General features: G+C 42.1%; 1 protein-coding gene across 3 annotated transcripts in view; it reads right to left on the reverse strand.

The window, feature by feature from the left end:
* Positions 1-208: 208 nt before the first annotated feature.
* EDAR (ectodysplasin A receptor) overlaps positions 209-12,224 on the reverse strand; it is a 78,973-nt gene continuing 66,957 nt past the window's right edge. For all 3 annotated transcript variants that reach the window (XM_079972867.1, XM_079972866.1, XM_079972868.1), the window contains 6 exons: positions 10,291-10,419; positions 10,116-10,190; positions 9,714-9,786; positions 8,102-8,261; positions 5,136-5,196; positions 209-3,728 (listed from right to left, as the gene is read on the reverse strand). In XM_079972867.1, the coding sequence (XP_079828993.1) occupies positions 3,409-3,728; positions 5,136-5,196; positions 8,102-8,261; positions 9,714-9,786; positions 10,116-10,190; positions 10,291-10,419 (818 nt within the window). In that variant the 3' untranslated portion in view covers positions 209-3,408. The remainder of the gene's footprint in view (positions 3,729-5,135; positions 5,197-8,101; positions 8,262-9,713; positions 9,787-10,115; positions 10,191-10,290; positions 10,420-12,224) is intronic.

A 12,224-nucleotide genomic window follows, 5' to 3' on the forward strand; every position in this document is an offset into this window, starting at 1 on the left:
TTAGTTAAAATAAAATAAAAAGAACCACCACCCCATGGGACTAGTGCACAGTCTCTGGGCATGCCTTAATTAACTTTGGATCCTGGTCCTTAAATATATGAGTTTGAAATTTGTTACTAGTCCTGGAGGAGAAGGTGAGAAGCGATGTGAATATAAAAAGTAAACTGTATAACCTTTTTTTAAAAAAATTATCACCACATATGTAGCATTGCTTTATTTTAATACCTTATTTATTTTTTGCATAATGTACAACAATAATAAGTTATATATACAAAATTGCTACAATAGAAACATTTTGGCAGAAGTGCAGAATTAGTCTTCGTTTCCCCCCGACTTTTATTTATTGGGGGGGGGGCAGGTTTAATACAAGAAAACAATTTTTGTATGCAAAATGAAATAATCTGAACCAGGCCTGTGTTCATGCTGGGACTGCACAAGGCCCTATTATTCCCAAAGCTTTGAGGGAGGTGGGAAATAATTACTGTACTTTTTTTGTGAAGTAGGTTGAAGAATAACCAAAGCAGACGACCTTTCTAAGTTGTAAAATAATAGCGCTCCTCTGAGCTATACAACTGAAAGCTAAACCTGTGCACTAGACTCCAGACCAGGGTTTCCTTAACTCGGGTCTCCAGCTGTTGTTGGACTACAACTCCCATCATCCTTAGCTAGCAGGACTCTAAGCTAGCTAGTCAGGGATGATGGGAACTGCAGTCCAAAAACATGGGGAAATGGCGAGATCCAACAGTCTGACCAGTGCTCAACATGAACTAAGACAGCACTGGAGAATGTACTTCATAATCCCTTGGGATTCTATTGCAGATGTCTGATCGAGACCATGTTGCATCGTTTCAGAGCTACTGACTCAAGCTGATAGTTGTGGGTGAGTGGGGCTTCTCTTTATGTGGTAGAATGTCTAAAAGCTACAGGGAGCTGCACTGGGCAGGGAGGAATGAACTATAATCAAAGTATGAATTTGCAAATTAATTACACAAGGTATTCTTCATCATTATTCAGAGGGGAAAGGACATTTCGGAGATAGTAAAATATAGTTAGAAATCCAAAGCTCACAGGCTAACAAATTGGGTACCACACATGGGAAAACTAAATGACAATATTAAATATTCATCACATTGAACCCATTAGAGTGGAGTCTTTTGACTGCCATTTGTTTGCAGCTGAAGAGGCAGGGGGCAGGGCTGGTTATAATTTTAAAGAATATGAGTTATCGCTTTATATCACTTTTGCTTAGTCATGCAACTTGTAATTAAAAAAACATTGCTTTTTAAGACATGGTGTTTCTTTTAATAATAATAATAACTTACTGAAATCTTCCAACACAGCACTTTGTGGAGAACTGAACAATAAATTAATAAACTTGCTAATTAAACTGCCCCTGGCTCCTGGACTCTGTAATTATGAGTTCACGAGGAGCCCCATGCCAAGAAAAATAAGGTTTTCCTTGAGAGGAGATAGCCCTTATCTGAGCCCTTGGCCGAACTACCTGCTCATGGACAGCCTGCCAGTAACATTAGGTAGTTCTTGTGATCATTTCATAAAGCCATATTTTTTTTATAAAAAATGTATTGATCTTTAGAAATGTGTTGTTTCTTTTCTACTTCTCAAATGAGAAAAAACACCATATTGCTTATTTTAAACATCTATTACATTGAATGGGATAATTTCAATGGTGAGACCACACCTCACCCTAACTTTCGTAAGTAGTTATTTAATTATCACATTAATACGGTTCACACTGACCCCTTCTGAGAAGCTTCAGACATCTGCAATAGAATCTCAAAAGATTCTGAAGTACATTCTCCAATGCTTTCAGTTCATGTTGAGCACTGGTCACACTGTTGGATTTCGCCATTGCCCCATATGAACTGAGAGCACACTCAAATGCACGTCCAAAATTCCTCTGCACATTGACACATACTGGGAAATTCTGATAACAGCGAACATGTTGACCCACTTCAATGACAAACAGTGGCTCATCATGTGCTCCCTATTCCATCTTCTTCTCCTCTTTCCAATTGCAGAAAGAGAGAAATCACCTATTTTTAGAGTAACCAAAGTTCTTTGCTACATCTATCTGAATTCAAGGGACACAGGTCATTAAAACAAACCAGCACCAAACCACAGTTTGATATTCTGGTTTGTATTCATCGAGATTAGAATGAACAATAGGTCCCAGAGTTCAGGCAGAACAATGAACTGTGGTTAGTTCAAAAGCAAGAGATTTAGGTCTCTTCGTTCCTTGGGGCAGGGGAGGGGGAGCAGGAGCGATGAGGCTCACACAGACTCATTCTTGTAATGACAAACCATGAAAATGAACCAGACTGTGGTCTTTCAGAGAAACCTGTCCATCAGTATCGATCTGATTAGCCAGTGCCTTGAAATCATAACAGTTGTAGCCAATACAGAAGTAGCATTTCAAAGTACCCTCTCCAATACAGAAGTAGCATTCCAAAATACCCTCTCCAAAAGGGTTGCGATGGTAAAGAATTTCATTAAATCTAAAAACGACTTGAACAAATAAATGTATAGCATTGACTGAGGCATTAATATTTCCTACCTCTGTTGTGATCTAGTTGAAGATAGAATAAATGTCACCATATACTTCTATGCTTAGGTCATTTTTTTTCCTTCTGTAGCATAAAAGATGGTCAAAATAATATTTGTACTTAATGTATGTTTATGAACATATTCATAAATAAATTCTGCTAATTTTATAATTGGCATATATTTCCATTAGTATATGTGACAATATTTCTGAAATGTCTGTGTGGACCACATGTGCCAAGACTTCAGCATATGCAGAAATTTTGAATTAACTGGACTATTGCCATCTACTTGGTCTAATTTCAACACACATAATCCAACTAATTTATGCCAATAAAGTCTCACACGTGATTTTTTTTTTTTTTTAATGGTTAATCCTTAATGTTATTTGAGAGAAAACTGACATTTGGTTAAACGCTAGATGTAATAGAATTGACATTCGCATTATCTGTATCAGGCAACACTATATCTGATAGTAGTTACTAATTGCGGAAGACTGAGACAAAATTAAACCATAACGATTACATCAGATTTCTTCAGAGCCTGCAATGATACTGGCAGGCTGATCTGTATCTCTGCTTGTAAAAGGAGTTTGAAGTGAACAGCAATATCCTCTTCACAGGCCAAGTCAGCCTCATTCAAGAAGTCTTCAGCCTGTCCTTCTTTCATTTCTTTTATGACGAACCAGTAATCCTTGGCTCGTTTTATACTTGGAACAACGGAAAATGCTACTGAGATCTGAAGGCCGTCCATGCTTTTTCAGATTCCATTCCCTAATGAGTTCCATTGCTCTTGGAATCGGTATCCACATAAATTGTTTTGAAATGAAGGCGACTGAAACACATGTCACGAGGCCGCCACCGGATCAGGTTTAGGTATCACTTGGGCCCACTCCAAGATATCTGCACAGAGGGACTCCACGGCATCTAGCCTCTCAATCTGCACTAGTTTTGTCAGCAGTTCTGGAATGCTGTAGCCTGCTGTGCTGATGCGGTCGAAGAGCTGCATGCCATCGGTCATGCCACCTATTTCGTCACGCTTCAGTCCAAAGCTCTCGGCGAGGTGGCGCCAGGTCTTCACAATGGCTTTCTCGGTGTTGTACGTGGAGCTGAGCATCCTGCTAGTCTTCTCCAGACAATCGAACGGGAGCTCTGTGGGACTGAGGCCTAAAAAGAAAGTTCAGAGGGTCACGTTCACTGAGCTCTCTTCTCCATGTATGACATGTAGTGCCTCTTCTGGGCAGGGCTGAGGAACCTGTGGCCTTCCAGAAGGTGATGGACTCCAACTTCCATCAGCCCCAGCCAGCTTGGCCCACGGTCAGAGATGATGGGAGTTGTAGCCCAACAACATTTAGAGGGCCATAGGTTCTCCATATTCAGAATATTACTTTATTAGCATTAACGTGTACTCGCAATGCTTTTCATCGGATCATAGAATTGTAGAGATCAATTAATCCAAAACATTCCCCTTCCTTGTTTTGCTGCTGTTTCCTTTCCCCATCTTCCTGGCATAAGCTGACAGCCAACCTTCATGTGAGACTGAAAAATTTTATTGGGAGGTCTTATGCCTACAGGCAGGGCCGGATTTAGGTTTGATGAGGCCCTAAGCTACTGAAGGTAATGGGGCCCTTTATATGTCCAGCTGTCCTTTGTCAACAACAAATTGTCACTGTTTTTTGTGTTGAATATATGCTATATGGTAATTTATGGACCTAATAGGTATCTAAAGCCATTTGTGCATAACAAAATATGTATTTTATCAAAATAATTGTTGAACTGAAACACAATTAATAGTTTTTTTCCTTTAATTTTTTTTGGGGCCCCCAAGAGAGTGGGGCCCTAAGCTATAGCTTGTTTAGTTTATACGTAAATCTGGCACTGCCTACAGGAGAGGTTGAAACTTCCAGTTTTCATTAAAAGCAAAAAGTGTCTATCGATGAGCACTGGAACCCCCAACAAAGAGAACCTCTTTTTTAAAAAAAAAAAAATTATTGTCACCTCAGGGCCGATACATATTTCAAGGAAAGGGCGAAATTCCTGGTGAGGCCTACCACTTTCCCCATCTTATCCTGAGGTCAAATACAAGAGAATTTTCCAAACACATCTTCTGAGGTAAAAAGAAAAGGCAGGGGTGGGGGTGGAACAGATGCAAACGCTTCTGGAAAGAAAAATGCATATGTGGCTGTAAGTTTATTCTCACAGACCGTAAATATCTTGCTATGGCTTATGTTCTTGAAGAATCTTGCAACCAAAGTGGGTTTAAAAAGAAAAAAAGTAGTAATCAAGCAACGCTTTTTGTCACACAGTGGGACCTACATACGTCTTTTCAAAGCTTGATTGACTTGAGTGGGATTTCTCGCAGGTAAAAGTGTAAAGGAATTCAGCCTAAAGCACTAGTCTTAACTATAGCACGGGGTGATATTTTATTCTGCCATTCAGACAGATTGCTTCCAAAATTACCTCACCTCCAGACTTGGGTTTATCTGAATCTATTGCCTGTGACATATTAGCCATCTTGAAGCTATGTAGCAAATAATGTGGGGCTATAAATTAATGTGTTTTCTTTTCACTCACCTTCTGCAACGCTGCATACGTTGGCATACAGATCAAGTATCTTTTTTCGCCGGCTTTGTATCTAAGGAAAATAAAAGATTATTTTAATTTTAATGTGGACCTTCATCCTCAGATGTTTGATGAGCAGAGGGGAAGGAGTTGTGTGTATTCTACGATTCCCTATAAAGAATGGGATTTTTCTACGATTCCCTATAAAGAATGGGATTTGGTATTAGGTGCAGAACGCCAGTTCCTATGAATTTCATTGGTGGCGGTGGTGGGGTCTTTGCAGGAATGGTAAAGCCCACTTTTAGCATTTATAGATGTGGAGACGTGCTTATTTTTTTCTGGGCACTGTCTAGTGAAAATTGACATCAGAAGTGTGGCTAGATACAGTTTTCAAGTAGTCAGGGTGGGCCTTCCATCGCAAACCCCATATAGCTGTTTCCCTAGTTACGTTACAAGCAGGATAGCAAAATTTGTGTTTTAAAAGAAGTTAATACGAGCATAATTGCAATTGTTTAATAGGCTGCTGAATCTTTAACATGAGCCAAAGGTGTGTGAACACAAGGCTCACATAATGTGGCCCCCATGGGAAGAAAGATCATCCCACTGGTAGGCCAGTAGCAGTGGCATAGTATGGGGGAGCAGGGGGCCATTTTCCCAGGCACACAATCTGGGGCATGCACAAAACAGACACCCCCTGCAGAGATCCCCATCACGCACCCTCTGCTCCCCGCCCGGCGCTTGCCTATCAGGGACGGGAGCTGTGGAGCAGAGCTTGAAGAGCACCCTCCAGTACTTGCCCAGCATCGTTGGCAGCGAGTGCTGGATGAGTGCACTCCACCTCTGGTTGGTGTGCATGCGGAGCATACCTGCCCCAGGCACCGGCAAATGGTAGTACAGTGGTGCCTCGCAAGACGAAAAGAATCCGTTCCGCGAGTCTCTTCGTCTAGCGGTTTTTTCGTCTTGCGAAGCAAGCCCATTGACGGATTAGCGGATTAGCGCTATTAGCGGTTTAGCGGCTTTTAGTGGCTTAGCGGATAAGCGGATAAGTGGCTTAGCGGCTTAGAAAAAGGGGGGAGGGGGGGAAACCTGCAGGAACTCGCAAGACATTTTCGTCTTGTGAAGCAAGCCCATAGGAAATTTGTTTTGCGAAGCACCTCCAAAACGGAAAACTCTTTCGTCTAGCGAGTTTTCCGTCTTGCAAGGCATTCGTCTTGCGGGGCACCACTGTACACCCCTGGCCGGTAGGCTTAATCTCACAACTATTGCCACACACCCCATGTGCATTAATTAGTGAGGCTTGTAACATCTGCCTACTTCTTAGAAGAGGGCAGGGGCCGTTGAAAACGAAATAATAAAGTATACAAAGTTTGAGTCTCGATCCTGTCTTAGTGTGTCCTCCTTTGACAGCAACCAACTACAGAAACATCTTCGTTTCGTCTTCAATTATATTCGCGAAGTTTCCGTAGGAAAGCTAGTTCTGTGAAATTAATGGCCGGACTAGAGGCTTTCATGCTGTACGCTGCTGAGGTGACAGAAGAGTTAAAAGTCTTAACAGATGCGGAGTCTGTTCATGTCCACTATCCCTTTAAGGAGAGTTTGCATTACTCTCACACCAGATCATCCTCTGCCTTGGATCAGTTGGACGTTTCTGCTTACATCTTCCAGCGTTTAATTGCTCTTTGAACAGACACTGTCCAGAGATTGCAGGAAGAATACATAAAATATCACAGTTGCATATCATGGCCCGAGACCATGTGATTCGTAGGGCACAAACATCTGTGTTGAATCAAGCAGTTCTACCTACACCTCCTGAAAGAGGGTTATATCATCTGAGAGTTAGTGGCCGTGTGAAGAGCCTGCTTTGCCATGAAACTTGTTAGGAGAACTGGGAGCAAAAACTGGTTTCATAAATGCTTTTTGGCAAACTTTTTTAGACAGTACTGCTATATCAGCAACACAGCCAGCTGCAGTTTCTTTCATAAAGGTCCCACAACAGCCCTCCACGGATCGCAACATCTCATAGATATGACAGGGATTAGCAGGGCCCTTAGTGCCAAACTAGCAGTTCGAAAGCACATCAAAGTGCAAGTAGATAAATAGGTACCGCTCCGACGGAAAGGTAAATGGCGTTTCCGTGCGCTGCTCTGGTTCGCCAGAAGCGGCTTAGTCATGCATGCCACATGACCTGGAAGCTGTAAGCTGGCTCCTTCAGCCAATAAAGCAAGATGAGCACCGCAACCCCAGAGTCGTCCACGACTGGACCTAATGGTCAGGGGTCCCTTTATCTTTATCTTAGTGCTACCCTTTTACCTGAGCCACGTGGCTGTAACCCAGGCATAGGCAAACTCCGGCCCTCCAGATGTTTGGGACTACTATTCCCATCATCCCTGACCACTGGTCCTGTTAGCTAGGGATGATGGGAATTGTAGTCCTAAACATCTGGAGTTTGCCTATGCTTGCACCATTCCAGGACATGGAGACAACGTGGAAGGGACAGTAGCTCACTGGCAGAACACCTGTTTTTTATGCAGAAGATCTCAGGTTCAAATACCTGGCATCTCCAGGTAAGGCCGGGAGAGAACCATGGATGAAATCCTGGACAACCAATCCATGTAGAGATGACTGAGCTAGACAGACTAGACAGATGCAGGGGTTGCCTTTCAATAGCTACCTAAAATATGAATGAACGTATTCATATTTCATATGAATGAAATATGTGAGCTCAGTCAGAACTGAAGTTTGCTATTTCATTTTCAATCCCAGTAACTCTGTAAGATTGAAAACTGGATACAGTCTTTCTCCACCATCTAACGGAGGCTCTCGCTGAGGCCATGCCACAGAACTTAAGCCTCACAGTTAATGATATTTTGTGTATTCTTCTTTCCAACAATGCCTGATGGAAGAGCAGCAAGCTCAAGCAGACGGGGGAAAGTAGCACTTGACCCAATGCCCTTTTCAAAACTCCAGGTGAGACTTACGCCAGTGGATTTGTTGTTTGTGGAAGATTTATCTCTGGCCAAATGGACGAGAGACAACAGGCACAGTTCCGGCGTCCCTTGCTTGTCAATCGCAGCTTCTTCGTCACTGTCCATACTACGACTTAAAAGCCTCTCATTCTCTGAAGAAGCATCATTTTCACTGGAAGGGGGGGGAGGAAAAACAGAAGGGTTGCTTTTCTAAATGATAACAGAAGTGAGTCCAGCATCTTTTAAATATATATGCATCATCTTTACTGAATAGGCTCAGCCTAGTTCTTGCAAAGTGTTGCAATGTGATTTCATGAGGCAACAGGGCTTCTTGTGGGGGTGGGGGCCCCTCTTCTCTCATACCCTCCATTGCATCCTAATCTGGAAATGAAAGACCAGTAAGATCTTTTAGTTTGCCTACTCTATGCTTTTCTAATTCCAGAGGCTTTTATAGTCACATGCCCCAAACCAGCCGTCTGTTCTAAGTGTGGAAAACTCTGGTGCACTCAGGCCAGAGAGCTCCCTGCTTCAGGGTGACCTCCCTGTTGATTTCCACTAAGCTTTTACTCCTTTGCTAACATGGGCAAGACCCTCCAAGTGACAGTCCCAGATTTACAGAACTCACCCCAGTTTCTGATTTGACTCCCGGAATATCCTGCTTTTCCTTAGGACGTCCCTATTTGCAATGGCGAAATTTTTGAGGGTATGGAACAGGATATGGCCAGGGTTTATTTTTAGCTGGAACTCACTAGAACTCAGTTCCAGCACCTCTCAGATGGGCAGCCATTCAGAGAGAACTAGGGAGGTGTTTTCTTCTTTTAAGAAAAATAGCACCAGACGTCCCTATTTTCATTGGAGAAATGCTGGAGGGTATGCATGGATTGAAGCCTCACATTAAAATTACTGGCAACTGAGCCTGGTGCAAGGGATTCTTGTATCCCCCTGAACACCAGGGCTTTAGCTCTTTGTAGTTTTAACTTCTAATCAGCCGACAGAAGTTCAATCCTTTCCTTAAAAAAATAGTAATACTAAAGTGCTTGTTGTGCAACATTTTCCTGTGACAAATTCCATCTTCCCCCACTCCACCACCCACTTAATGTAAATAAACTTTCCTTCCAGATCTCTGCTGGCAATACTGTAGGAACCTCAAGCCTGGGTCTAAATATGCTCTTCCTTGTCTCTTTTCCCCAGGTTTTAGGACCCTCCATGGATCCTGAAAGAGATTCATATGCACATCTGTGTGCACAATCATCTGTCTAGAGATCTAGGTCACATCCACCATACATTTTAAGCACGAGGTTTCCTGCAAAGAACCCTGGGCACTGTGTTTTATTAAGGGGTGCTGGGAATTGTAGCTCTGTGTGCAGTAAACGACGGTTTTCAGGTTTCCTTGGGGGAAGCTGCCCCCATTGTTAATGATATAAATGTGCTTTAAATATGTGGTGCAGATGTGATCGTAGATACAGTGGTACCTCGGTTTATGAACTTAATCCGTTCTGTATATACATCTCTGGCTTTAGTGTGACTGGAATACAGCCTACTGTAGAGAGTTAATTGTCATGTCCTGTCGACTATAATCATGCTCCTTCCCTGCTATCGGCATGCTTGTTTCTCTGTCACATACCTCTTGACAACCTTCGCTGGAGTTGCAGTTAATTTTCCAAACTCATCTTTCTCTGAGAAAATCACCACATTTTCTGCAAATTAAAAAAGAGGAGGGAAAGGGTTTGAAACCGTCAACGGATCACAGTTGTGAATGAAATTCCCTTGCTGGCACCTGCATATGGGTGTTTCGGAACAAATCACCAAATTGTGGTGCTGAGTCTTAAATTAGTCAGGGGAGGGATTGCAGGCAGAAGGATGTTTTCAAGGTTACATATAGGCCTTCCCAATTATTCTTCTACTAAATGGAATTTGAGTCCGAGCAGTTTAAAGTTTAAATTAACATGGGGCATCGCCTCAGGGCAAATTAAGCCGTGTGGGATCTGATGTGTGTAAAAAGCAGAAATTAAAAAACTGTTCAAACCTTGTACTTCTTTTTTCTCTCCCTGCATATTGGCCTGGGCTTCTACAGTCTTCGCGGAATGGCTGGTGCAGCAAGCTGGAATTTAAAATCACGCCTCTTGTTAAAACCCATTCTTGGCAGATGCCTATGCACAGAATCTCAGAAGTCAGAATTCTCTTTAGTGACGGGCAGTTACCTTGAGCCGAAGTTTTCGTTTTCACAATGTAAAACATGATGATCAGGACAATAGCGATTGCCATTATGAAAATAGTTGACATGGCAATGATAAGAGCAGTTGCAAGGTGTCCTTGACTGGAAAGGTCTCCTGAAAACACAGACAGATTATTAGAGCTGTAGCTGCAACCCCATTACAGGCATTTAAAAGTACAGTGGTACCTCGGGCTAAGTACTTAATTCGTTCTGGAGGTCCGTTCTTAACCTGAAACTTTTCTTAACCTGAAGCACCACTTTAGCTAATGGGGCCTCCTGCTGCTGCCACGCCGCTGGAGTACGATTTCTGTTCTCATCCTGAAGCAAAGTTCTTAACCCGAGGTACTATTTCTGGGTTAGCGGAGTCTGTAACCTGAAGCGTATGTAACCTGAAACATATGTAACTCGAGGTACCACTGTATTAACCATATGAGCTTGTCTCTAGTCACCAATTATGAATTACATTTGTATAGGATAACACAAATATTTCTAAAATATTTCTGAAATAGGAAGCACACTTCCATTACTTTTCGTATTTGCCACCTCAATAATCGGGGGGGGGGGGGCAATTTTACCATTATTAAGGGCTGAGGTCCTGTATCTACTTAAGCTGGTAGTAAGTCTCATTGAACTCCATGAAACTCACTTTTGAGTAGGGCGTGCACAGGACTATACTGTAAGGCTACGATGTCAGGCACATTTGCGTGCAAATAAACTCCACCGGACTCGGAAGAACACTAATCTTGTATTTTCATTTACTTAGCTTGCAGTTTTTTACTTGCAGTAGAATGCCAGATGTAGTCTTTGTAATTCAGAGTCAGTATTGCATGTGTGTCTGTGCTTCCAAGTGGCCAGTATTTTGCAGGATGGATTCAAGTCCATCTGGCAAATGTGGGTTTGCACAGTTAAAATGGATTTAAGCTCTCTGTTGCCCTAGCACAACATATCCATGTAAACAACAACGGATCTTTTGCAGTTCAGAAAGTGATAGTGAAAAGTGTGGGGTTAATGGAATGATTAATAGGATAATGTGCAAACGCCCTGGAACGAAACCAAGAGGAATGGTCATTGTCATATAAACTCCCTGTAAACAAATTAGAACGAATGCTCAATAAAGTCTGAATATCATCTAACTGCCGTTTCAGCTTTGTGCAAAGAAATCAGGATAAATGCTCCATAAATAGGTTGCCTTGCCCTCAAACTCAAACTGAAACTGCCTCTATTCCTCCCCCCCCCCCCCCCCGCACATAGCACCTTTCTCAGATCACACTCCTGCAGGTGAAATTGTCATTTAACTGTTAGCAAGCTTGCACTACTAGATTCCCCTTCCCTAAATTGTTTGTGAGTGTATCAAAATGTTACGTTAATTACTGAATATGAAAATTTTCAAACAAGCAATTCACTTTTCATATGTGCCAATGCAGGCCTTTTCATAGTGGTAGTGTTGTGTGTTGGGTTTTTTAAAAAACAAAACAAAACAAGCCACCACTAATGAGTAATTGCAAGTAAAGTCCGTTTGCAGCCAGCTAAGTATTCCAGTTAGAACACTCCAGAAAAGGTAAGACTCTCACCTTCAATAGAAACAGATTTGCTGCAAAATTCTCTTCCCCGGTTACTTTGAAATGAATAAACAAAGTACTTCTTTAGCTTTTGTGAATAACCCATTTATTTAAAAGCAAAATCATCTGGTTTTGTTTTGCTTTTCCGCAGTTTACTTGCTTGTTTGAAATAACGCTCTGAATACACATTTCTGGGCTAAGGTGAAAGACTGCAGTCAGTTGCCAGTATTCATTAGTGTCTCAAATCGTTCTGTTTGTGGAGCTGGATTTGCTGAATGGATGAGTTCCCAATTCAAGAGTAATTGGCCCTGCTTAGCAATTGTGTTTAAAGTTGGCTAAAGTGCCTCCTGCTTTGCAGTGA

The sequence above is a fragment of the Podarcis cretensis genome (genome assembly GCF_951804945.1).
Source record: "Podarcis cretensis genome assembly, chromosome: 4".
Taxonomy (NCBI): Eukaryota; Metazoa; Chordata; class Lepidosauria; order Squamata; family Lacertidae; genus Podarcis; species Podarcis cretensis.